The sequence below is a fragment of the Myotis daubentonii genome, chromosome 4, assembly GCF_963259705.1.
Source record: "Myotis daubentonii chromosome 4, mMyoDau2.1, whole genome shotgun sequence".
In the NCBI taxonomy this organism is placed as follows: Eukaryota; Metazoa; Chordata; class Mammalia; order Chiroptera; family Vespertilionidae; genus Myotis; species Myotis daubentonii.
Genome location: NC_081843.1, coordinates 107,277,664 through 107,304,428, shown reverse-complemented (window position 1 = coordinate 107,304,428; position 26,765 = coordinate 107,277,664). Strand labels below are relative to the sequence as shown.

The window sequence follows — 26,765 nt, the reverse complement described above, 5'->3', positions numbered from 1 at the left end:
AAGATGCTAGATTTACGAGGACACGCTAGATTTACGAGGACAAAGATAGCCTGCCCTTTCCCCTTCCACAGCCACCTTTTCTTTCCATAAATACATGCTCCTTGTCCTTATCTTCCCCCTACCTCATCTGTCATAGACTTTGACCTTGGTTTTGACTTGCCTTTCCATTGACACATCATCTGTGTTTTTAATTTCCTGGTTAGGCCTGAGGTTAAGAGGAGAAGAAACGAGGCCAGCAGCTGATTGAGACAGGCTCTCCCTGGCTTTCTCACTGTCCCTGGGTCATCTCGTGCCCAGATTTACGTGTTCAAAAAAATAAATGCATCACCTGACCTAGAGGTGATCAGACTCAAGAGGCCTGATTTATACTAGCCAAATTCAAGAGAGGGGCGAATGTAGTAGGGTGCCAATGCATTTGTTTCTACTCCGTTTCCACTGTCAAGCCATTTCATTTTGGTTGGTTATTGGATTAGTTTTCCAGAAAGAGAGCAAACCCAGGAGGCAGGATAAGAATCAAAAGGCCCTTTGGCAGTTGCAGATTTGGAATGGAGGGACCTAATGACTTCAGGAGAGAGTTTCGCCAAGCTCTGAGAGATTGTTTTACCGTTTCTGCACTGGGCCTTTCTTCTTGGCTGGTCAAAGCACTCTTCTCCAGAGGTAGCTGGAGGAGACAAAGCCATAAATTATTTACCATCTAATTTTTTTTTTTATTCTTCATCCATCATTAATTGATTGGACTACACTGTCTCTGAAGGCCCTTCTGCCTCCAAATTTCTATGCTCTGCTAAAAAAAACCCCTCTCCTTCTAGACCTGTTTCAGGAGTGACTAGGCATTACCTTCTTTCTTTTTTTCCAATTTTATTTTGTATTGGTTTCAGATGTATAGCTTAATGGTTAGACAATCATATACTTCACACAATTATCTTCATGTTTGATGTTTAAGAAGTCAACCTCGGACTCTATAATGGACTTTTAGAAACAGTATTAGTTTTCTATCGCTTCCATAATGAATTGTCATAATACAATGGTTTATAACAGCTCCCCTTTATCATCTCACAGTTCTGTAGACAGGAAGTCTGGGTACAGCACGGTACAACTGCTTGGATTCCCTGCTGGAGTTCACAAAGCTGAAATCGAAGCGTTGCTAGTGCTGCACCACAGACTGGGCTTTGGGGATGAATTTGCCATCAAGCTCGTCCAGGTTGTTGACATAATTCCATTCCTTGCCACTGTAGGACGGTCTCCCCATCTCCTTGCTGGCTGTCAGCAAGGAGCCAGTTCTGCTCCTAGAGGCTGCCTGTGTTGCGTCCTAAGATCCCCTAGAGCAAGGTGGGTCAAGCCCCTCTCAAAAGTCTACTCCCACTGACTGCCAGTCTGCTTTTACAGGCTCATGCAATTACACTGACTCAGCGAGTTAATCCAGGGTAATCTCCCTGTTTTAAAATCAGTGGGTTAGTACCTTAATTATGTCTGCAGAGTTCCTTCAGAGCAGTACCTGGACTAGTGTGTTTGAGTAACCAGAGACGGGACTCTTGGGGACCACTTCAGCCTTCTGCTGGCCTGGTCTCAGCAGCAGCACTTTGAAGTCCTACTTTGTCATTACTTGAGTGACCTTATCGTGGGCGGCCGATGCCATTCATTTACGTGGGTTCTTTTGATTTTGCCACTTCACAGGACAGTATTTTCTTATCCTACCTTAATAGTTACTATTTCAACTGCTTGGCATAGAAGGTTCTCTTTTGCAAAAAGTGCATTAGTGGGTTGGTTGCATGGAGAGACTGATCTTTCTTTTCTCTCTCTCCATGCTACAGAGGAAGATTCCTTGGGGCCAGTGAACTCCACTTTCACAAACTTAAAAATCATCATGGTTTGCCCTGGCTGGTTTGGCTCAGTGGACAGAGCATTGGCCTGAGGACTGAGGGGTCCCAGGTTCGATTCTGGTCAGGGGCACATGCCTGGGGTTGCGGGCTCGATCCCCAGTAGGGGGCAAGCAGGAGGCAGCCGATAATGATTCTCATCATTGATGTTTCTCTCTCTCTCTCTCTCTCTCTCTCTCTCTCTCTCTCTCTCTCTCTCTCTGAAGTCAATAAAAATACATGTTTTTTTAAAAATAAATCATCATGGTTTGGTTTGCACTAGAGCCATAATTCTCAATTCTAGCTGCACTTTAGAATCACATGACCAACATTTGAAGTATCGATACTCAGCCCCGCCCCAGAGATCCTGACATCAGTGTTGAGCCAGGGCATGTCTGTAACACAGGCAGCTGTCATTTAAACCCGAGGCTGGGAACTGTTGAGAGGCTGCAGACGTTGTTGTGCAGATAAGGAGGCTGAGGGTGAGAAGTGATTTACTTCAAGTCCCATAACTAGTGACAGATCTGGGTTCGGTGCCAGTTCTGTGCCACAAACAGGTTTCTAGTGTAATCAGTGCTCAGCAATTATATGCAAAATGAGTGTTGGGAAGGTCTGGAACACCACCCTGCTTCTTGCTTCAGTCGCAGACTATCTTCGTAGGACTCAGAGAAACTATTAGACCTTGCAAAAGAACTAAAGGTCTTCTCAGCAGCGTGGCCTGCTCATGTGCAATAGTAAGCACATTCTGCGGGAGCAGGGAGCTGGTCACATGGCCATCCACAATCTCTCAGTGTCCCAGCTGCACAGTCGATGCAGTAGCCACTCACCTGCCTGTGGCTGTGGAGCACTGGAGATGCAGTAGCCACCCACCTGCCTGTGGCTAGTGCCCGTTGAGTTGTGCTGTGAGCGTGAAATATGCACCAGATACAAAGGCTCCCTGTAAAAAAAAAAAAAAGAGTGAAATAGCTCATTAATGCATTTCATCATTATTGCATGATGAAATGGTAATGTTTGGGGGTATATTGGGCCAAATAAGATATAGTATTAAAATTAATTTTACCTGTTACTTGTTTAATGTGGCTGTTGGACCTCCGTGGTCTTAAAGAATGAAGCGGTTGTTATAAACGTCCTGGAGATAAGACGTGACCGTGATCTGCCCTGTGTCTGCCATCTATCTGGCAGCCAGTCAGTCTGGCCAAATAGATTTCTTTCTATTTATACGTATAGGCTTAAAGGAGGTGGAGGGGTGTCCCTGTGTCATGGAAAGAGCACACGTCATAGCTCTGAGGTCATGTGCCGAAAGCAGGCCCGGTGTTCTTGGAGGCCCTGAGGCCTGGAGATGGCTAGCACAGCCCTTGAGCAGCGCTGCTCCTGGGGAGTGCTGCCCTGTCAGCCTTTGTGAATTGTCACCGAACTTGACAGGCCTCAGCGCTGGATGTCCTGTGGAGGCTGCCCCTGTCCATAATGCAAATCCAAACTTCACTCTTTCTCCTTTTCTATCGTTGTCCCTGCCTCTCTGGTACCCTGCGCAGGTGTTTGTTCAGCCCGGGTTAGCCTTTAGGAAGACACATGGGAAGGGAAGGCGGGCCTTGGAGACCTCGAGTGCAGCACTAATGCTTACCCAGGAAAGTTCATTCTATCAGCGGGATTCACCTCGCCTCTCAACGTCCCTCTAAACTTGCAGGTCTGGGTCAAAGTTGCATGGAATAGGCACTTTGCACACTCCCCCCTGGGCAGATTTGGGGAGGCATCTACTCTGTGCCAGGCGCAGGGCCAGTTGTTGGGGATACAACAGTGAGTGAGACGCAGCTACTGCCCTCGGTGTGCTCCCGGCTGAGAGGAGAGAGGGCAGGAGTGGGCAGCCTCAGGACACGGGTCCTCAGTGAATGGCGCTTCTCATTGCATGGCACAGCGCGGGACGTAGCTTCTCGGAGAATCTCAGAGTGTGTGTGGGTGAGGGAACTGAAGCCCACAGTGACTAAACCACGGCCGAGTCACCAGGTCAGCGATGCGGGGCTGGCACCAGGGCACAGGACTGCTGACTCCCCTCGCTATGCCTTGCCCAGGAGATCACATTGCCTCACGCTTGGTTTCCCAACTTGTCGACCTCAGAAGAACTTCACCCTTTGGGACCAGAGCAGAGGAAAGAAGAGTTCTTCTCAGGGTTTGCTCTATGAGTTATCTGGGTTTGCTGGTACACGATGAGTTACTGTACTAATCATTGTCAGGTTTCATCTCCACAAGGGAATGTTTTTATTTGAAGACTCCACTCTACGAAATGTCTTCCACAGCTTGTCTATTTCCTGTTAAATTAGGTTAAACAAAGCCCATTCCCTTCTGTGAGTTGGCGGCTCCTCTAACATCTTCAGCTTTGTTTAAAGCACATTCTTCATGCTATAGATCCGTCACAGTAATAAAAAAAAAATTAGATTTAAAAAGGAGCCTTTTGGAAAGAGAGAGTGAAAGCAGAAATTCAATAAGAGGTTTGCTTTTTCAAATTTTGTTTTGGAAAAAAAATGACTTGGTAGGTGCAACGGTGTAAAAGTAAGATGTGGAAAGGAACATATTGTTCAAATAAGCACCTGTGTGATGGGTGTTTTCCATGTGAGAGTCACGCCTGCACTGTGAATCACTGGACACACCAGGTGAGTTTGACAGCCATCCATAGGAATAGCTGCCGTGGTAAATTGCCACAGTTGTAAAGTGCCAAGGGGTCCTACTGAACTCAAACAGGATGCCCATGCTCTGAGAATGGCCCACTCCCAACAGAATACCCCTGCATCCCAAATAGGAGCAGCACCTAGCATTCAGTACTGAAATGCCCCTCATTCTTTCACTCCTCCAGAAAGGAAAGAGGTAGACCCAGGTTCCTGTAACACAGCTGTCTTCTCTGTTCTCACAAGGAGAGAACTTGGCTAGAGAAGGCATCACACCAAGCTGCTCATCATGAAAATTCATCTACCCAATTTGCAGCTCTAGAAATCTATGGTTCACAAAACAAATGATCTGTACCCAGTCACAGCAGCGTAGACTTTTCTTACAGTAGCTGAGAGAGTGATTAGGGGGAAATCAGCCTCTGGATTATTTCCCACATAACTGGGCCTCCGTGTCGAAGGAGTGCAGTTGCCCGTACTCCTAAGCAAAAATGGGTGGCATTCCTGCCTTAACCTAGGGGATGAGCCTTCCTTTTCCCTGGACCCTCCTGTGATGGAGTGCTTGACTGAAGAAGAGAGTCTTACATATTGTGGCTACCCAAGAACACATTTGCAGACCCCTTTGCCGCCTCCCTAGGCTTCCATTTCATGATATATAAATGGGGCCCCACTCTCAACTACTCCATGGACATATTACAAAACATAGTCTATTCATGACTAGTGTCAGAAAGAGTCAAAATAGCTACCATTTATTGAATACAGGCAGCGGGCATGCCAAGTACTTTGAATAAATCATCTCATTTAATCACCTCCTAATGTCCCTATGGAAAAGGTAATATGATTATCATCCCCATATTAGAGATCAGTAATATGAGGTTTGGTAAAGGCAGGATTTGAACCTAGCCCTCTGATTCCAGAACCCATGCTCTTTACCCCTAAGCTTACCCTGTCTATAAGTGAAGATCAAGGATAGCATCTGAGGTAGAGGCTGGTGTTAATTTCTAAAGATCTGGGAAGTATCTGTGAATGATTATTAACTCAATGTGATCAACTGAGAGTGGAACAGATGGCATCAAATGAAACCAAGTGTCCAGGGTTCACTCAGAAGCACTTACATCTCACATCAATGTCAGCAGATTGCTTAATCTTTGTACCCGTTACCTGCATGGTAGCATCATCACTTCCCCAGCTGGTGGTGTGCCAGGTCCAGTTGGTACTGGCTTGCAAATCCATATTCAGTGAATCCAGTGATTGGGTGAATCCAGGTGCATGACGTGATAGTTTAAAATCAGCCTTGGTAGAGGTGTTTACACCACAGAAATTGGCAAGTGCTACGTATCATGGCCCTTTACTCCAGAGGAACAATTATTAAATATTTATCAGTACACCACTGTGTATGACTCAGAAACAGATACAGTGTGAATTTTCACACTTCTGAAGGTAAGCAAAGGCACACCCCAAAAAATGTCCTACAAATATAATCATACCTATCTCTTCAGTGAATCTTCTGTCCACATGTTTTTGCATTTGGAAGGACTGCTTAATCATAATGATTTTATATGTCACTAGAGGCCCAGTGCGTACAAAATTGTGTGCGAGTAGCTTGCTTCCCCTTGCCTCAGCTGGCCACCCCACCCATCGCCGCTGGTAGCTCGCTGCCCCGCCCTCCGCGCTCTTAGTCCTCCATGCTCTTAGCTCTCTGCCCCACCGCTGCTCGTTTGGTCATGACGACGTTACCGCGTGATGGCCATGGGCCTTTTATATAAGAGATTATTTTTGTTATTCTTTTTTTACAGAATCAAATATGCTCACTGTAACAGTTTAATATTTATAAATGCAAGTACAAACATACAAACCTTAAAATGTGTATATCAATGTTGTAAAGTAGAAATATAAAATATAATACAAGACATGTATTTCTAAATGGAATTAACTTTAAATTTTCTACTGATCACATTTTTTAAAATGAAAAGAAACAAGAATTAATTTTTAATAATTTTACCCCCAAAATCCAAAATATGATTTTAACAGTCAACATTGACATTATTGAAATATTTTGCAAACTTTTTTGTTACAAGCCTTCAAAATCCATGTATATTTTACACTTACAGCATATCTCAATTTAAATGCTAAATTTTCATCAGAAATACTTAATCTGTTTTTAGATTTCATAAAATCTACAGCTGAAAAAGTAGATCCATATATCCAACCTGTTTCAAATAAACTTAACTAAATACTTAATTGACATATTTAATTAATTAAAATTTAGCTTATTTAATTCCTTAGCTGCATTAGCCACATTTCAAGTGCTTGATAGCCACAGGTGACTGGTGGTTCCCAAATTGGTCAGCATGGGTACATACCATGTATGATTTATTTCTTTTATTAAAAAGGACACTTACTATATATACTACTCACAAAGACTTTTTCCCTCCTCATCCCTCACACATTTAAAATGCCTTCTCATCCTGTATTCTCTACTGGATGCTGAGAAAAGAGAAATATCAGCAAAAGTACTTATATCGATAATGTCTGTGAACTTTTACTCCCTCACTCATGGGAAGGAAATAAGTAGACCTAAAGCATGTTGGTCTGACCAGTTTTCAAATAGCCACCACCAAAAAAAAGTGGGTAATGAACTCCAAATGCAAACTGTCCAAATAAAATGCCTGTGGCTAATTAGAATGGGGCATTTTCAATACCTTTTTGGAGTCACCTTGTCTTTTTTACTACTGAGTCCTTATCAAATCTTCACCAGATAGTCAACGAGATTCCGTTTTGCAATATTTCATTAGCAGTCAACACCAACATCAGAAAGTACACGTTTATTAGGTTACCTCCCTGGAGTCTTGGTTTAGCAATAAAACAATTCTGCTTCTGTGGTGATTTTTTTTTTTCATCAGCTCTTGAATTTTTGGTAGCAGAATAGCTAGATCAATAAAACAAAAATTGGGGGGAAACATTCTTTCTGATTGATTCAGGTGCCGTTTTGGTATTTTGCCTTAATAGGGCTACAAGCAACTAAATCTATTATTTTATTCCCCCCATATATTAATACACTAACATCATACTTCTAGGGATGCTTTTGACCACTTTTCTTTTAAAGGCCTGATACAAATCAGAAGGTGTAGGTAGTTTTGGGTGGTGGTTCATTTCGTCTGTGCCAAATTACAAACCAGAAATGAGCACATTCTTCCCTATATGATCTAACATAATTTTAAATACTACTTTTAATAAGGGTGATGTAGGGTTCTTCATGAAGGTGTTTTGTCTTCACAGTAAGTTCATCTGATCCTCATTGCCATCCAGTAATAACTTCTCTTTCAGTCTTTGCTCTCCTACCTTGAACTTCCCACTAGACATTCCCAACATTTCCACAAGTCTCATAATTGTCTTAAACACCAAGTATCCAAGACAGTCATGTGACCTTCTCCTCCCTCGAAACAGCTCAGATCCCAAATTCCTGATTTCTGTCGATAGTACCATCTCTCATTCGCACATATGCTATAGCCTCAGTCATTATGATAGACATGTGTGTCTCTCTCTCATCTCCATGTATCCATTCAGTCATCACCAAATCTTCAGTATTTCTCAGGGATACTGAGTTAAGAAGGTATAAGGGGAAGATTTCTGCTGAGAGAATTCACTTTTGCATATGATTTGCCTATACCAAAACTTCCAGAGAGTTTCTGATTAATATGAGTTGCAATATAATTTATTCCCCTTTATTCATAATTCAGAACCTTGTTCTCCAGCTCACCAGCTCCCTGAGACCACTACCATGAACTAGTCAGAACTCAGACCCACACCCACAACATTTGCACTGAGCTTTGTTGTTGTTCTGTTATTGTTGTTTTTGCCATAGCAAAAGTTCGCCCATCCCCTCTTACTTTTTCTAAACGATCACCATCTTATTTGTCATTTAGTTCTAATTTTCAGACCATCAATTCAGCAGCTGGTTTTCCCCAGTTCTGCCCTTCCATTTGTAGGTGTGCCTCTCTTCCCAGTTTCCTGTGCCTGTCTTGCCTACTTTCCAAAGTCAGGAACCATGGCTTGCATTGCTTTTGTTTTCTTCACTGTGCCTGGCACAATGCTAATAGGCACTCATTGTTGGACAAATACTTGTTAATTTTAAATTAAAGAGAATTGAACCAATTGTTTTCTTTGCTTGAAGTTGGGTATAACAGGTTGGAAAAATGTTATGTTTAATCTCCATCTCTTCTCATGTGTTTATAGACTGTTTTATAGCCAAGAAATAAAAGTCAGTATAACATAGGCCTAACTAATGTGGAGGCCTCCTCTGCTGGGCAGTCTACAGAATTCAAACACGCCAGCTGGATCATACTGCTTTTCAACTGGCTCTCCCTTCAGGGAGGGGAGAACAGACAAAATGCCTCAGGCTCTGAGAGTGGGAATGGTGTGCTTCCTTCGAGAGTAGAAGCTTGTGTTCCCCCTGCAAATGCAAATCTTGCCATGAGGTTATAGCCACAGAATGTATAAATATCATTAGAAATCTAGAGAGGGATTTTTCCCTAGAAAAATATTGCAAACTTAAAAAAGCCAATAGGCTAGGGTACAATTTGGTATAATCCTCTGGCCAACGCCTGCCTGTACTTGGATGGTGGTTCTGGGGAAGGGGAATCATGGGACTTTCTCCAGCTCACATCTGGCAGGCCACAGGTAGATTGCATTAAAGTTCCACACCGTGTGTTGCACTCTGTGCTCCACTGGGACGTTTCATCTCACCCAGAACCCAGTGCAGGGGCCTCTCATACGGAAGCTGCCACGTGGAGCCTGCACGGCGGAAGTGGGCAGCTTACACTGAAATCGAACAGAATGCCCGTTGGCCTGGTTGTGTGATGGAGAGTTCACTGGGGAAGTGCAGCAGGCTGCCTTTGGAGTTGCCACGCCCTGAGCCAGCAACAGTGCACGGAGAGAGCATTAGTCTCTAATGAAGCCACCGGCTCCTAAGGAATCCAGCCACATTTCTTCATCTTCTCTGCTGCCACCCGGGTTGGAGAGTGAGAGTTGGGTCCCTGTGCAATGCTCTCAGCGGCAGTGGACTGTTCTCACCTCCTGTTTGGGAGAAGGACAGTTTTAAGCATCCCCTGTTTTGCTGTAGGAGTGTGAAAACAGAGTTCTGCTTCATTTTGCTTCGGGGGGATTCTGATCTATTTGTTTTGTGAGATGGAATGTTTTCTATGGAGATACGTTTGGCTCATAGAGGCGTTGTGCTAATCAGTTTGTTACCGGCTCAAGGCTCAAGGCTCAAGGTTCTTTTGTGGGATGCTTCAAAGGCCAATATTCAAAACATCAGAGTTTGAAGTAGGGAAAGGTTTACTGATGGAGAAAATGCCAACTGGAGAAGATGGAGGGATGCCTTATAGCATCTGCAAATCCATCTTAAGAGAGCCCAGATTTCAGGCATCTTTTATGTCAGGAGAAGTGAGGAGGGGCAGGGCAAGAGGTGTGTGTCATCCAGGCACCAGCAGGGACCCAAGGAAGAGCACGAAATCTCTAAATCTGTTTGTTCCCCTGCCGCTCTGATCTGGTCTTGAGGCCCCGAAATCTTTACCAAAAGCTCCAACCTCAAGCAGAATTCCTCCGATAATTAGCATATCTGGAGCAGGAGCTGTTCACCTGAAGGCCAAGGGAGAAATGCAGGCTAGAATGAAGAGAGTCGGAGAGAGCCAGCAACCCACCCTGGGAGAAGTGAAGTTCATGTGCAGGCCATGGGAAGGGGTCAACAACTGTTCACCTGAAGCAAAATTCACAGGTGTCTGGCATCTGCCAAGTCTCTTTGAGTTGTTTGGAGAGGTGACTTGCAAACCAGTGAAAGCACCCTTCTGAGAACCACACACCTCTTTTTATCTCTACTCAGTTAGGAAGCAAAACACTCGCCTGTGAATTGGGAATCTCTGCTGCAACCAGACATCAAGAGAGGTGTGCCCCAGAGGCTCCTTTCCCTGCCACCAAGCACGTGAGGGATGAGGATGAAACGAACTCTTCGGGGGGCAGCTCCTCAATGCGTTCCCTACTTAAAAGAATATTAAAAATTAAACATTTAAAGGAAACATCCCATTACCAACAGGCTGGCATTTTCAGCCTAGAGCATATTTGTCTTTAGCCTTTTTCTGCATTTCTGCTGAGGCTTCAGACTACTCACCAAGGAGCAGATGCTCAGAGGTTCCATTGGCACCGTAGACGGGGATGAGGCAAGGACATTAAATTCCAGGTTAGGAATTTAAAACGTGGATGTCATAAATCTCACAGCTGGTGAAGTGGTGGAGAATTAAGATACACACTCGGTCCTCTGAAGGACTCCCTGGGGCAGCGTATGAGCGGTCTTCGTGCATGTCGGCACACAAATCCACATTCAGACGGTGTATGTAGAGATGTGTTTTCTTAGAATATTTTAAGAGCACAAAAGTATATGGAACAGCCCTAGCCAGTTTGGCTCAGTGGATAGAGCATCAGCCTGCAGATTGAAGGGTCCCGGGTTCGATTCCGGTCAAGGGCACATGCCCAGGTTGCAGGCTTGGTCCCCAGTAAGGGGCGTGCAGGAAGCAGCCGATCAATGATTTTCTCTCATCATTGATGTTTCTGTCTCTCTCTTCCTCTGTGAAATCAATAAAAAATATATTTAAGGGAAAAAAAAGCATATGGAACAAAAACAATGGTGGGTTACCCACTGTCTGAAAATGAAAGCATAGACTCTGAGACATTGTATATTGATTCAGAATTATGCAGCCATTCCCGGGGACCACGCCATCCCATTACCCATGAAAACATTCTTTTTTTTTTTTTTTTGGTTTTCTAATTAAATCTTTATTGTTCAGATTATTACATTTGTTCCTCTTTTTTCCCCCCCTAACTCCCCTCCTCCCAGTTCCCGCCCCACCCTCCGCCCTCACTCCCCACCCACTGTCCTCTTCCATAGGTGCACGATTTTTGTCCAGTCTCTTTCCGCATCTCCCACACCCCTTTCCCCCCCAAGAATAGTCAGTCCATTCCCTTTCTATGTCCCTGATTCTATTATGATCACCAGATTATTTATTCACTTGATTCTTAGATTCACTTGTTGATAGATGCATATTTGTTGTTCATAATTTGTATCTTTACCTTTTTCTTCTTCTTCCTCTTCTTAAAGGATACCTTTCAGCATTTCATATAGTACTGGTTTGGTGGTGATGAACTCCTTTAGCTTTTCCTTATCTGTGAAGCTCTTTATCTGACCTTCAGTTCTGAATGATAGCTTTGCTGGATAAAGTAATCCTGGTTGTAGGTTCTTGGTATTCATCACTTTGAATATTTCTTGCCATTCCCTTCTGGCCTGCAAAGTTTCTGTTGAGAAATCAGCTGACAGTCGTATGGGTATTCCCTTGTAGGTAACTGGGTTTCTTTCTCTTGCTGCTTTTAAGATTCTCTCTTTGTCTTTTGCTCTTGGCATTTTAATTATGATGTGTCTTGGTGTGGTCCTCTTTGGATTCCTTTTGTTTGGGGTTCTCTGCGCTTCCTGGACCTGTAGGTCTATTTCTTTCACCAGGTGGGGGAAGTTTTCTGTCATTATTTCTTCAAATAGGTTTTCAATATCTTGCTCTCTCTCATCTTCTGGCACCCCTATAATTCTGATGTTGGTATACTTGAAGCTGTCCCAGAGGCTCCTTGAACTATCTTTGTATTTTCGGATTCTTTTTTCATTTTGCTTTTCCAGTTGGGTGTTTTTTGCTTCTTCGCGTTTTGAATCTTTGACTTGATTCTTGCACTCCTCTGGTCTGCTGTTGGTTGTCTGTATAGTATTTGTTATTTCAGTCAGTGTATGCTTAATTTCTAGTTGGTTCTTTATCACAACATCGAGGGTCTCATTAGATTTCTTGAGGATCTCACTACATTTATCGGCGGTCTCACCAGTCTTTTCAAGGGCCTTACTAAGTTTATCGGCAGCTTCTAGACAGTTCTTGAGAGACCTTAAAAGTGTGGTTTTGAGCTCTATATCTTCCATTTCTGACATTTGCGTCCTGTTTCTTTGTCTCCGCATTTTTTTATCTTTTCTTGGTGCACCCCCTAGTGGTCTTTGTGCGCAGTCTTGTAGTTAAGCCTTGATTGTTGTCGGTAATACCAGGGGTGATTTGACCTGCAGGCTAACTGGCTATGAGAGTCAGCTGTGTCTGCAGTGGGAGAGCTTCTGTGCTGGATCTCTAGGGCGGTGCTAATCTAGCCTTTGCCTGAGGCTATCCGGCAAATGGCTCTGTGCAGGGCTTGGGCGGGGCGAGTGCCCGGGGATCTACAGGGCGGGCAGAGTGAGCAGTTATGGCTGCTCTCAGTTCCTTCCCCAGGGGCTCTGCCTCTCAGAGTCCCAGCAAAGGCAGCAAACCTCGGAGAGAAAGCTGCCTTCGAGTTCCGACCGAAACCAGACAGTCCCGCTTCTCCCGTTTGAGTCTGGGTCCCCAGAGATTCGCCGGGATCTGGAGCTCAGAGTCTGAAACTCCCTCCCGATTGAAAACAACAACCGAGCCCTCCGCCGCCAGCCCACTCCTCGAGCGCACTCCGCACCTGAGTATTTCACTTCAGCACTGCGCCTCCTCTGAGTCTGGGTATGATATTCTCTTTCCTCCTAGTTGTAGAATTTCCACTCAGCCAGCCTTCCTGTGGTTCTGAATGATGTCTGTTCTGTCCTTTAGTTATATCTCTGAAGTGGTTGTTCGAGGCAGCAATCTCCGGCGTTAACCTATGCCGCCATCTTGGTTTCTCCCATGAAAACATTCTTGTTCATCATTTCTGCCTGGTGCGGGGTAGTGAGCAGCGCTGTTTCATTATTGCCAAGAGTGTACAGTAACAAGCATGAGGCCAGGAGGGGTCCTGGTGGAGCTCCGCGTGTGGTGATCAGGTGCCTCAGTGATTTCAGGGAGATAGTGGCGTTAGTTAGTTGTCAGATGTAGCAACAGCTCTCCAAAGGGCAATCTGCTGAGTTCACTTTAAATCAGCCCAAACTTGCCCCTTGGGAGGTCTTGGAAGTGGATGCCTTGTTTATTTACCCCACAGCTTATTTCCACCGGGCAGAGGTGGATGCTGGCCAGGCATGCTGATCTGCTCCGCCATTCATCAAACTGGAGGGTCAAGGTGTGGCCACATGTGGGATTCCCAGTGGCCTGTGGCTAGAGGCATGAACAGACCCTTCTCCTTCTGTGAGCCTTTATTCCTCCTAAAATTCCTTAGAGCCCCAGGAGGATGCTGGGGAGGCCCCTGAGGCAGGACACAGGTTCTGTTTTCTTTTGCTTCTCTCCTTTCTGCTGCCCTTCAGCTAAACCTCCTTAGGATGGCTTGTTAGCACGGTCCTGGGTATTGTGAGTGTTCATTGAGCTTTTTTGTTCACTGGGAAACACACTAGAGAACTTTCATGATTACAGTAGGTTGTTTTACTTTTCATTTTGTGGCCCTGTGCTTGGTGACGCTGATGAAAGGTTTTTATATTTCCTGGTTCCATTAAAGCGAGCCACACTGGCCCCATTATAGGAACAATGCATGGGGGTCATTTGTCGTGGGGTGGTTCGATGGCTGCGGGCCAGGATATGAAGATCTCTAGTGTCCGTGTGACTCCTGAGGGCAGCACCCATGGGGAGGAAAATGTATTACAACCTGCTGTTGGCTCCCAGGAAAAAAATGGCCCTGAGACTCAGGGACCCTGGAAGATGACTAGGGTTTGCTCCAGAACTGCCACGCGTGTCAGCTAAGGTGTGGTTTCCACAGCCTTTAAAAGGCATTTAGTGATCATGGTCTGCTTGGCGTTAGCTTCATCTTCTGCTTTTTTGTGTGATTGCAGGTCCTACAGGTATGGATCTCTGGAAGCTGCTGTTGACCTTGGCAGTGGCTGGCTCAAGTGATGCTTTTTCTGGGAGTGAAGGTGAGTTCTCTGTTCCCACCCGCAGCGTTTTGAAATAACAGTGAACTTTGTTTGTTAAACCTAAGTTCTTGGGATGATGTCATCAAAATGTGTTACGTTTTAAGTAGCGGCAAATAGGAAATGTATCTTTGGAATCATAAACTCAGAGGACTTTTCTGTGGGTGTTTTACAGGAAACACAATAGCCAGCTTTGGCATCTGGTGTTTTCACATCAAAAATAAATGCCCCCAAATCATGCTGCAAGCATTTATGTGAAGGCAAACCAGGTCTCTTGGTCCTCAGGCTCCGGGAAAGACGCTGACATTACACTGAGGGGTTATTAACCTACTGATCGCTGAGCTCCTGTGTGATTAAGGATACCATAGCCTATTTGCAGAGCTCAGAATTAAAGCCTCTTAGTCATATTCTCTGAGAGTGGAAATTGCAGGCTTCAAATACATTTTGCCTCTTACTCTCTGGGTGGTGACCATCTGGCTATGTTTGAAGGACGAGACACCTGAAATAGTGAATAAGACACTCAGAAATAAAGACCCCCGGGCCTGCTTGGCCATCCCTGTAGTTCTTCCTGGTTTTACCCGTTTCCTGGTGGAAAAGTCCATCTATGCAAACATATGTCTCAGAGCAGAAATACCTGGACCAAGAAAGGGAAATGGAAGGAAGAAAGAAGAAGTTTTCTGTCCAGAAAGAAAACTGTGATCGGAAGGAGTTGGGGAACTTCTTCAGAGATTGTCTTGTACTTGATGTTTTCCCGGCTTGGGCGTCGGCAGAGGGAACAATCCATCTCTGTCTCCCAGGCTTGTGGCGCCACATGCGGCGGCTGCTTTAAGAGTAGCTGAGCCCCCCTGCTCACCGGGCAGCTCCTGTTGAAAATGAGTTTCAGAGCAGAGGTGGTACCCTCAGAAGTCCTCCCTGACCTTTGTGCCCAAAATAAATCCATAGTAGTGAGCTGCTGAGGGCGACCAGGGTAACTAAGAACACAAGCAAGGTAAAACATGTTACTTTATCTCTTAAAGCAATGGGGAAACATTTATAGAAAAGCAGTCATAATTGTTTGAAATATTTTTGGGTCTCTCTGGTGTCATAATGTCAACATTGTGCAAGTCAGACGTGGAGGGATCGCAGGCCGCGTTTCAGCAGCTTTTCCCAGGGCCGGCTTTAGACCCTGGTTCCGAGCCAAGGCATTACAGCTGGGCTCCGCGCTGTTCCAGAGTCACGGCGCTTTACTCTCGACTTTCTTCATTAAGGTGACTTTCACGCCCCTGGGCAAGGCTTGAGGAGTTTTAAAAACCTGTGAAATGGAAAGTATGGCAAATGAAATCTCTACAGATGTATCTTTAAAAATGTATCCCCACTGAAAGACGAACTCAAGTTACACTTTTGACCTAGAAAAGCTGCAAAGAGCCTCTATTTCAGCGGCTTTGACATTTTAGCTTGGACATAAACCTTTAGCTTCATGAGGAAAGTGGAGAAAACAGCACCATTAGCTGGCTCCGTGTGTGCCTTTTGGTTTTGCTTTCTGGTAGTTTTAGGTTTGCGTTGTTTCTGTGTTTGGGAGGAGAAGGGCATGAGAAAATGCAATGCTTGATAGTAAACACCAATCCGGCAGCCAGCCAACACTTGCACATGGTAAGTAATTTAGCAAAGGGACAGATTTCATCCTGCTCCTTTTTCCTCTTAGTGGGCTAACCAAAATCCCTTTGAAGTGTGTGGCTACTCCAGAATTCTTCCTTAAAACAGCCTGGGGATTGTCAGGGATAGTGCCTGATGTTTCTGTAAGGAGGTGTGGATGTGCGTGTTTGAGCATGAGTGTGACGTTCTGGCCATTTATCTGATGGATTTATCCGAAGCGATCACATGACAGAAGGAGGATTAAATGTCAGATAACATCCATGGGCCATGTGTTTCTTTCTCTGCCAGGCCGGATTGTAGCCAAATCATTTTATTTTTATTTCCTCTCTCATTGAATAAGGTAGACTGAAAATACAGGTGAGGATGGAAAAAAACAAAACAAACTCTAGTGTGCTTCACCACCCATTCATCTGAATTCCGTTTGGTCAGTCAGAGATGTGCTCTGCTGGGTGAGGGACCTGGGAAGCGGCAGCTGGAGAAAGGCGCCCGGGAGCTGGTGGGAGATGACAGATGTGTGTGCCTGGGGAAGGTTGGCACGTGAAGTGTTGAGCAGGGATTTTCGTGCCTGGGCAGATGAGCAATTAGGAATATACTGGCCCTGAGAGGCTTTTTTATTAAGTCTAATTGCCCTATGGGAAATTTAACAAGAACTAAACACTGAACAGTGCCACCATTGTCTTAGCTCGTGTTGCAATAGATGCTCTCTCGTCTTTCGTCCTGCATATTAGTCTCTCCTCCTGCTCCTCACAGCAGGTTATCGTCTCGGGGAGATTTCTTATTCCAGAATCAGGAGTGACCGGCAGCACCTCATTTCCAGGGGCCTTCACGGGGTTTAACTGTCAACTGGCCGCTTCAGAACTGCCCCTTCTGGGTGATGAGTTTAATGAGGAATGTGTTTATAGATTTGATGGACGGAAATTGTCTCATCTCTTCTATTTCAGTTAGCCCACCCCTGAACATCCTCTTTGCTGGATGCTCCCACCTCAGCAACCTAAGGCGGGAGCTGGCCTGCCTGAAAAGTTCATCTAGTCGGGACGTGAGGAACTCCTAGAAATTAATGAGAGACTGTAGAGCTTGAAGGGATGGTGTGAAGGATGCTAATGGTGAAGGTGCTCTGAAAAAGAATCAAGGTGGACCAGACTAGCTAGTTCAACAAATTCGATGTACAGATATTTTTTCAGAGCTTTCTGTTTTCAAAGATTGCACTTAGGGCCCTGAGGAATACAGTGATTCTCCCCTCAAGAAACTTACCATGAGTTAGGAGATGAGGATATACACAAAGAATTACAGTAGGGCCCTGCCAGTGTGGCTCAGTGGTTGAATGTTGATCTATGAACCAGGAGGTCACGTTTGGTTCCTGGTCAGGCCACATGCCCAGTAAGGGGCATGCAAGAGGCAGCCAGTCAACGATTCTCTCTCATCATTGTTGTTCTGTCTCTCCCTCTCCCTTCCTCTCGAAATCAATAAAAATATATTTTTAAAAGAATTACAGTAGGAGGCAATGTTGATTAACTATGGAAATAGTAGCCCAAACTGCAGTCTTTACGGGTCAGGAGAGGACGGTCACTTCTAGCTGTAGCGAAGTAAAGAGAACTTCACAGAAGCTGGAATATAGGAGAAGCTGATATGATAAGGGAGCAGCATGGACAGACTGTGCAGGAATCAACACGAGGTGGCACAGAGAGCAGGTTCTAGAGTAGCTGGGTTTCTACTCTGGACAGGGCGCTGTTCCAGGCAATGCACGGTTCCAGTTCACACATTCAGTATCCAACAGATATGTTTTGAGCCTCTACTTTGTGGAAGGCATAGGATTAATTTGGCCAGAGTGTGTGGTACATAGGCACTGTATTTGTAACTATTCCCTTTGGAAGTAAACTTAGGTCAATAGATTGGAGTTAAATTACAGAAGGCCTACAGGTGGTAAAAGCTTCGTGGAGAAGGTAAGACTTGCTGGGCCTTCAGCATGGCTAGTATTTGGAGAGGAAGAGACGAGAGAGGAAGTGTATGCCATATCCTGCAAGTCATGGTTTTTCTCAGAGTTGTAGGCCAGCCAAAAGTGCTAAGCTCATGATAGAACATTTGTGTGTATGTGTCTAATATTTATATACAGCATGTATAATATTTACATATAATATATGTATATGTGTATGTCTATCTGTACATTATATATAAATATTATATTAAATGCTATATATATATATATATATATATAGTGTGTGCGTGGCTTGCAGGCAAAGCACATAATTATTATCTTACCCCTCTAAAGATTTAAAGGTTCTTTATTGTTTAGTCCTCTCAAGATAAGAAACGTATACTAAGAGTGAGATGCCATGTCCTGAAGGAACCAGGATCCCCAAAACAATTCTCTGTATACCTTTGGGCATTTTCCTTAAACCTATGCAAACTGACACAGCACTTGTATGAAAGAAGAGACACTTTTGTTCTCATTGCAAACAGATCAGAAATAATGGCTCAATAGAAGAAACATCTATTTTTCTAAATAAACGCTGCCCTATTACAGTTGTAGCTCACGGAGCCCTGAGCAGCTGCCAAGACATACAGGATCTATTTCCAGCAAGCATCTGAGCCATGGCTGTAGTGGGGAGACAGAAAAGAGTGTGCCTATTAAATATTTTCAAGGAGGAACAAACAACCCAAGGCTTCCCATTCACCGGATGTGACGGAGACCCCACAGAGTTTTATGTTGCTGCTGTCTCTCCTGCCTCCAGGAGGCCAGGAGCAATCTTACAGAGTCTTCTAGTGCCAGGGCCTGAGTCCGTGCATATCAGCAACCCCGCATCACCTGGTCCTCCTGGTATCATAAACAGCTTTGACACCGGACTTCAGCAGGCCATAGCAGGCCAGGTTATGGAGCTTCTGGTCTTGTCTACCTGGTGCCAATGGAAGACATGAGCTTAGACCTTTGGAGATAATAACACAGAACACTCTTTCAGCAAGTTTTTACCAAGCACTGTAATGGATTCAAGGAGGAATTTTATATTTGTGTTTTCCTTTAAGAAGCTCATGTCTATAAAAGAGAAGAAAGACAAAAGAAAAACAAACACACACACACACACACACACACACACACACACAAAAGCAAAAAAAAAACATTTTAATTCTGGTCCCCTTAGGTTATGGAAGAGTTTTAAGCAGGGTGCTAATACTGTTCGATTTTCACTTTGGAACTCATACTGGTAATAGAATGAAAGTGAATTTGAAGGAGATGGATGCAGAGGAAGATGGGTGTAATAGGTCAGGAGAGAGATGATGTAAGTGTGACCGTGGTGGTGAAAAATAGATGATCACAGACAGATGTTGAAGAGACGGCATCACCAGTGCTTGGAGTCCAATTCCGTGTGGATGTTGACTTCAGGAACTGTCAGCTTTCCTACTCCGTCCAGTGCTAGGTTTCCACATTTTTCGTTGATGCTCTCAACATCAGCAATGACTCACTTTTAATGCAGTGAAGTCCTGGAGCACAGCTCAGCCGATTAGCAGTGTGAGGTGGTTCTTGCACGCAACAGCTCTGTGGCGGAGGAAACGTACTGAGTCTGATGACAGCAGAGAACCCAAGCACCCTTATTTGACACAATAGAACACCCACCTGCACCTAGCCCGGGTCCCACAGCCGTCGCTCACCTCTGCAGTGTGGCTCTGGTATGGCTTTAGGCTGCTGTGCACTGAGGGGCCACAGCCCAGACACCGGCCTGACCTTCCTCTCCATGAAGTCAGTGAACATTTATGACATATACCGCCACAGTATGTGTTACCTCATTGAATGCAATAAAATATGTGTAGGATGAGTTGGGAGAAGCAGAGCTGTGCACTGGGCAGAATCTGGGAGGTCAGCTAGGCCTGCACCATAACTAAGTGACTCACCCCCCTCTTCTAAATGAAGTTGTCATGACATCTGCATTTCAAGTCGTGTGACAAAGTCTGGACTGAGCTTGAAATACATGCAATGTCATTTTTCAAATGATTGACAAAATGACCACTGCATACCCTGTGTTATAGATTATTTTCGATTTAAAACTCACTAGACCTTTAAATCTATGAGGATGTTTTCTGCATCCCTGTATCCATATCCTCTAGCATTCTGTCATATAGAGTAGATCCTTATTGATTTATTAAGTGAAGGAATGAACCAGCATCTACATCCTGACCTGGGACTTTCCCAGTCATACTCCACAATTGTCATCGATGCTCTCTATCTCTAGTCTTAGAGCAGGGCTGGGTTGAATTAGCATCCCTTTCCATTGCAGGGGGAGGGTGGTCTGGAAATAGCTGTACACTGTAGAAGCCAGGACCAGTGCCCTCCAAGAAGCCCCAAGCATCCCTGTGTCCTACCCTAAGCCCTAACTAATGGACTTTCCCTGTTGAGGGAATGATCTCATTTTCCTACTATGTACTTCAGATGCCACTAGCGCCAGAACTTTGCCCTCCCCACCAATGCCAGGGAGGCTGATGCCCAGCCTAAGTCTTGTCAACCTTTGCCCAGGTGACTGAACTCTGTACCCCGTGCACCAGCCACGGGCCATCATCCTGCATCGAATGAACCAGTCACCCAGCACCACCGCCACCCTGGTGGGCAGCACCTTTATCTGTGCCCCATGTACCTGATTAAATTTCCTCAAATATTGACAGACATAGTGAGGTATCATGAGGCCTGCAGACTTCAAATCCAAGTTTTCTCTGCCCCTTTGGACATTGAGCTTGAGATTATGAAAGACCCTGATTAGGAATTACATAAATAGCTGGTTCAGTTTTCCCAGCCCCATTCCTCGAATCGCAGATCTTTCCAATTTTCCAATGAGAGCCCATCTTAAAGTATGAAACTCTCAAAATTAAGAGCCCAAGTTATATTTATATAATCCTTCATTTAGTAATATCTGAATATGAGAAACACTGGTATTTTGTGTGTCCCCTAATCTTACAGTAGAATGCTGCAAATTTGTGTAAGGAGAAATAACATTGAGTAGAATATTTGGCCTCTAGATTGCCATGTGTATGTACTGGTATTAATAGGTTCACATTAGTGGAGATTGAATTGGTGATATTACCATGCAGTATTTTGGGGACCCTTAGCTTCTCAAAAAATGAGAGGTCATTTTTTTAGGAAAGGACTGTTTTGTGGCTGCCTAACATGTAGGACATCTCCTCTTATACCCAGCCACTGACCCAGCTGCTTTCTTGGCTGGAGCAAGAGGCACCAAGCTTTTCTGAACAACAGCTAATAAAGGATGTGTTGTGATGACGGTAGGGCAACAGAGAGATGGGGAAGTCAGTCAAAGAGCCCTGCCTAGTGTCGGGGCCTTGTTTGGCCAGATCAGCTCTCAGGGAATGGAATGCAGCGAAGCACGCTATGTGCCACGCTCAGACACCCCTGGCTGGGTTTGCATGCTGTTATATGACTGTGCTTGACTTCCCCTCTGAGCGTGCCAGCCCCACACTGTGTGGGCGTTCACTCTGAACCTCATAAGCACGGTTGACCAGCTCTCTGTTCCCTGTGCAGCTATGTCTAAGCCTGGCTTCCTGAAAATCTCTTGTCGAGGAATGGAAGGAGGTAGATGAACTTCTGTGCCTCTATCTCCTGGCCATATGTGCATGTCAAACTCACATTTATGGAACAACTGTGAGTGTAAAAGTCAAAAAGGATGGCTACTCCCCACTGTAACCCCACTGTCTTATTTCATTGGATGGATGCTATTACACCTGTATTCTGAGGTGTAAAAAACTTACTTTAAGGAGAAAATAGGAGGATATTAAAAACAAAAATAGAAGGATTTTAGGCACTTTCATTAGCATGAGTTGTGTTTAAAATGAAACTATTCCATGTTGAATTTGGGGGGTGAATTATTCAATATGTTGGTTGAGAGGGGGTCAACTAATGACTTAATGCAGAGGTTGGAAGGCAAAGATGAAGTAAGGCAACTGTGGCCACCACTGAGCCCACACTTGGCATTCAGTAATGTCTGTGTAGATTACTGATTGATTTCTGCAGTTAGTGGCCAGGAGCTCAGTTAGCTCTGCATTTGACTTGGTTATGCCTGATGTCCCCTGCTGCTGTGACCCCACCCATAGCTCTCACTTCCTTGGAGCAGCCAGCAGCTTAGACTGGGAGGGCATAGAGAGCCATGGAAGAGCCATGGAGAGGAGGAGAAGCTGGTCAGGTGGCCTTGGCTGGTGCTCAGAGAACCCACAGAGATGAGTGGGGCGTAGGCCAGTAAGCAAGTCTCTATACCGGTCATATCCGATTCCTGTTTCCTTCTCCTCTGCCACAGTCAGGAAAAGCAGTCAAGCCCTAGCTGGTTTAGCTCAGTGGATAAAGTGTCGGCCTGCAGACTGAAGGGTCCCAGTTTGATTCCAATCAAGGGCACATGCCCAGGTTGTGGGCTCAATCCCCAGTAGGGGGCATGCAGGAGGCAGCCAACCAATGATTCTCTCTCATCATTGATGTTTCTATCTCTCTATTCTTCTCCCTCTCTGAAATCAATAAAAAAATATATATTTTTTTTAAAAAGCAGTCAAGAGCATCAATCTTGGACTTTGTAAGAGTTGTGTTTGAGTCCCAGCTCTGCCATTTTTTTAGGTTGAGTTCCTCAGAAACCAGATGCTGAGACAAAAATCCAAATGAAAGTAAATTATTGAAAAATGTTCCAGGGAGAAACTGATCTGGGACTAGGGAAGTGAGACGGGTGGAGACACCAAGCAAGGATGCGCTATCCAGTCGTGTCCCTTGGGCTGGGTGGCAGGGGGGCGGGTATCTGTCTCAGTGCCTTTGGAAGCAGTGTTTCAAGTTGTCCAGATCAGGCCTGACCCCAGGAGGATGCAGGTTCCTAGACCCTCTCCATTCTCCAAGTGGAGGTCCAGGTGGTTCTAGCGGCTCGGGACAGCCAGCAGAGACACAGTGCCGGGTGCTGGGGGCAAAGGCACACGGGCATCTGTGCACAGAAATGGTTACGGTGTCATTGTCAGCAAAGTGCTGCCAGCACTGGCAGCACCAGCCTTGGTAGTTTCTTACACTCTCTGGCCTCAGTGCTCTCATCTGTTCAATGGGAGGAGAGTAATTGTTTAAAGCCATTAGGGAGGAAACACCAGTAATCCACTTTTTGAGAGCCCATAGAAAAGGCACACACTTTTTCAATAACTTCTGTTGGCTTCTATTGGTAACTTCTATTGGCTCCAAGTTGGGTTACTGCACACCCTGAGGCCTAAACAGACATGCAAACTAAACAGACGTGTGGAATAGCATTTATAGCAATATATGCCTAAAAGAAGCAGTTCCGTTGCATAAGGAAGTTATGGAAGCTAGAGTAGTTTAAATAATGAGTCCAGACAACTGTCTGGAAAAGGATTCTACTGTTTAAGATGTTTTCAGCAATGGGAATAAGACACAATGGCATAAACTTGTATAAAGTAAGACGACTACTATATTAGTAGTTTTAATGGTGAATGTTCAGAAGATAGGGTTGCTAAAACCTTAGTGATCTAGTTTTTGTGCTTCTAATGCTAATAAATTTAAATCTGATCAATACAGCAGGTGGGTCTGCAGTGAGTTGACTGATGCTGGGGTGATACTGGTGAGTCGGTCAGTGATCATTCATTGAGCATTTGCCCTGTGACAGACAGGACACCAAGAGGTTGTGAGGCACAGTCCCTCAGCTTAGCCACCAGGTGCACTGGGGATGTGACAGACAGAATTAAAACCAGTTTGCAGCAATAATACTAGAACAATTTAGTGGATCGAGTTGTACCTCCTCGATAGTTAATCCCTCAGTTAATTCCCACAGCAGTGCTAAGAGGAAAGTTCATTATTACCTTCTTTTTAGGTAAGGGCACCAAGAATAATTATGTAACTAATTTACATAACTGGTAAAGGCAAGTTCAAGCACGAGTTCAGCCCAGGCAATCTAACCCCAAGCAGTCTTACACTGCACTGCCTCTGTGCCCAGTTCCCGTGCTGGCAGACTATTGTAGCACTCACCTCTGAGGGCATGTTAGCTGATGTGTGGAAGCTGCATTGGTGTCACATGGTCATGTTTTACACAATGAAGCTAAAGAATCATGGTTGTGTCAAAAAGACAGGTGGTGATTTTGTGAACTTATTCTATAAATCCCCTAAGATGCAGATTCTTTAGGTTTAATGGAGCACTTAGACCTTCAGTGTGAGCCTCATTATTTCATATTACATATATGTAGAGGGGTTATATTTGTGTGTGTGTGTGTATATATATGTTATATATGGGCATATGTAGCTATGATATATCAAACTTATATGTTATTTGTTTATGGGTATGTACATGTGATATATAAAACTTACAAGCTATAGGTAATTTCCTTAAAGTAAGTAGGCATCTCTTCTTGAGGCTAAATCAGGAGCCCGGGTTTGTGGGGACAGAAGCCATGGCTTCACCTTTGAAATAAACACCTTTATAAACAGTGCCTGCTGGGCTGCTGAACCACACCCTCCGGCACCCTCAGCCCCTTCACTACCAGGCTTTCCCCCATCTTTCTAGGGAGGTCCAGGCCCGCCTTATGGGATCAACTCTCAGTTTTCTTGTCTGCATGGTTTATGGGTTATTCATGAACGCAGAAGCTGTCCAAGTGAAGCCATCCCACCTCTACTGGCTTGTCTGCAGAATTATACTACACACACACTCACTCTTGCACTGTAAGCTTTTGCTTGTTTCTAAGTCTATACCTCCCTGTCCAAAGCTTAGCCCATCCTCATAGGACTAACGTTCCCTATTTTGTCCAGAGGACTTGAGTTGGGCATAATGTTGTTCTCATACCATTTTTTTCTGATGGGATTTGTCCACATGAATTAGTGGGAGTGAAACCACGCTCATGAAAATAAAAGTCCTCCATTCACTGGAATTTCTTTTTTGTGTTGCTCTTTTAGGAGAAAGGCAAATTGTCAGCAAAGAACATTGTGTCAAGCAAAATAAGCCAGTCAGAGAAAGATAACTATCACATGATCTCACTCATATGTGGAATCTAACGAAATAATAAACTGATAAACAAAACAGGTCCACAGAGGCATGGATGTATGGAACAGACTGATGAATCTCAGGGAGGTAGGGAAGGGGGATGGGAAGAGATTAACCAAAGAACATCATATATGCATAACCCATGGCCACAGACAGTAGTGTGGGGAAGGTCTGGGATGGGGCAGGGGTTGGGTGGAAAGGGGCAAAGGGAGCTCAGGAAAACAGGGGACCTCTGTAATACTATCAACAATAAAAATATTGAAAAAACAACAACAGAAACCAATCAGGATGCCTTCTTTGCCACTGATGATCCCATCGAATGGGTGATGGGAAGAAACATCAACCGGTTAGCAGCTCTGGGCCATGAATCCAGGAACCTGGGCTCTGTCAGGAAGCCGCTCTGTGGTTTGGGGCAAAAGCTCTTAATTTCTCTAGACTCAGTTGCTCGTCTATTAATAAAACCTGACAGAGAGAAAAATTGAGTCTGTCCCTTTCAACTCCAAACATATTTTTCTGTCATTCCTGGATATGGAGGTGGACCTCTGCAAGGGACTCCTTCCGACCAAGCCCTGGCGACAGACCTTCGTCTCCTGCGCTGGGTTTTTAGTCATTTATTCAATGAAGACAAGGAAGGCGGGCTAACCCAACCTGCAGCTGATGCAAAGCCCAGGGCAGCTAAGGTGCTCCCTGACAGACGGGCATTCGGAATATCCTGACAGCCTCCTGTAGTCCAAACCACCGGGGCCAGAACACTCAGGGGGGTTTGATAGGGATAAATGTAAAGTCCTGTGTCTACGTGGTTGTTTTTTTTAAATCAAGTTCACAAATGAAGGAAGTGGAAGTCCTGGCTTACAGCAAGTCCTCTAAGAGACTTGACTGTTATTTAGTTGGTTGCATGCATAATGTAACTCAACTGTTACAGTGCAGCTGCCAAAGCAAACTAGCTCAGGCTGCCTTCCTAGAAAGGGGGATGGTGCGGGGGGCAGGGCGGGGGGTCCGTGCTGGGACAATGGAAGCACCAGTCATCTGAACTTGGCACTGGCTTATGTACCTAGAATAATCTGGTGAGTTGCAGCCATCAAGATTTAAGAAGGGTGGGCACACCATGCACTATACAGATGATGTATCTTAGAAATGTGCACTTGAAGCCTGTATAATCGTAGTAGCCAATGTCACCCCAACACGCTTAACTTACAAAAGCAGAAACAAAGTCCCCTTACTTCCTGCTTGCTCCCAACCACTCAGGTAAGGTTTTCTCAAAGACAAAAGATGGAATTGGCTTGCCAGTATCTAACCCTGGGCTTCCCGGTAAACAGCTGATATTTACATTTACCTGGTTCTCTCTAGCTGTCCTCCTAGGAGCTTTAATCATCACAAACAGCGGATGCTGTAAATGTCCTGAAATACCCCAGACAGTGAATTCCTCCTCCTTCCAGTGCATGGAGGTACCAGGTGCTACACGCTGAAGGCGCAGGGTTGGGGAACCAAATGTTCATCCCGGGTCAGCAGTTAGTAATCAAACCAGGAGCTTGCCCTTCCCAGGGGTTTTGGTCAGTTTGTTTGCATACGTTTGAGGAAGATGAATGAATGCAAGAAGTGGTTTTATATGGTGCACTGCATAATTTCTTATAGAAGATATATATATATATATATATATAGTTAAGCAGATAAGTGTGTGTGTGTGTGTGTCGTGTGGTGTGGTGGGAGGTGTCCTGTGCATTGTAACGTGGTT

The 26,765-nt window shown here is 44.8% G+C and overlaps 1 protein-coding gene and 1 long non-coding RNA gene across 5 annotated transcripts in view; one reads left to right on the top strand and one right to left on the bottom strand.

Annotated features, from left to right (window-relative positions):
• GHR (growth hormone receptor) overlaps positions 1–26,765 on the top strand; it is a 190,661-nt gene that overhangs the window by 80,850 nt on the left and 83,046 nt on the right. For 3 of the 4 annotated variants that reach the window (XM_059694845.1, XM_059694847.1, XM_059694846.1), the window contains exon 2: positions 14,331–14,411. The exons of the other annotated variant lie outside the window; for it this stretch is intronic. In XM_059694845.1, coding sequence (XP_059550828.1) covers positions 14,331–14,411 — 81 coding nt within the window. The remainder of the gene's footprint in view (positions 1–14,330; positions 14,412–26,765) is intronic. 4 annotated transcript variants of the gene reach the window in all.
• LOC132233721 (uncharacterized) lies at positions 2,039–2,793 on the bottom strand. The gene is made up of 2 exons (XR_009452702.1): positions 2,727–2,793; positions 2,039–2,683 (listed from the first exon to the last, which is right to left on the bottom strand). It is a non-coding gene; the product is annotated as an uncharacterized LOC132233721 (long non-coding RNA).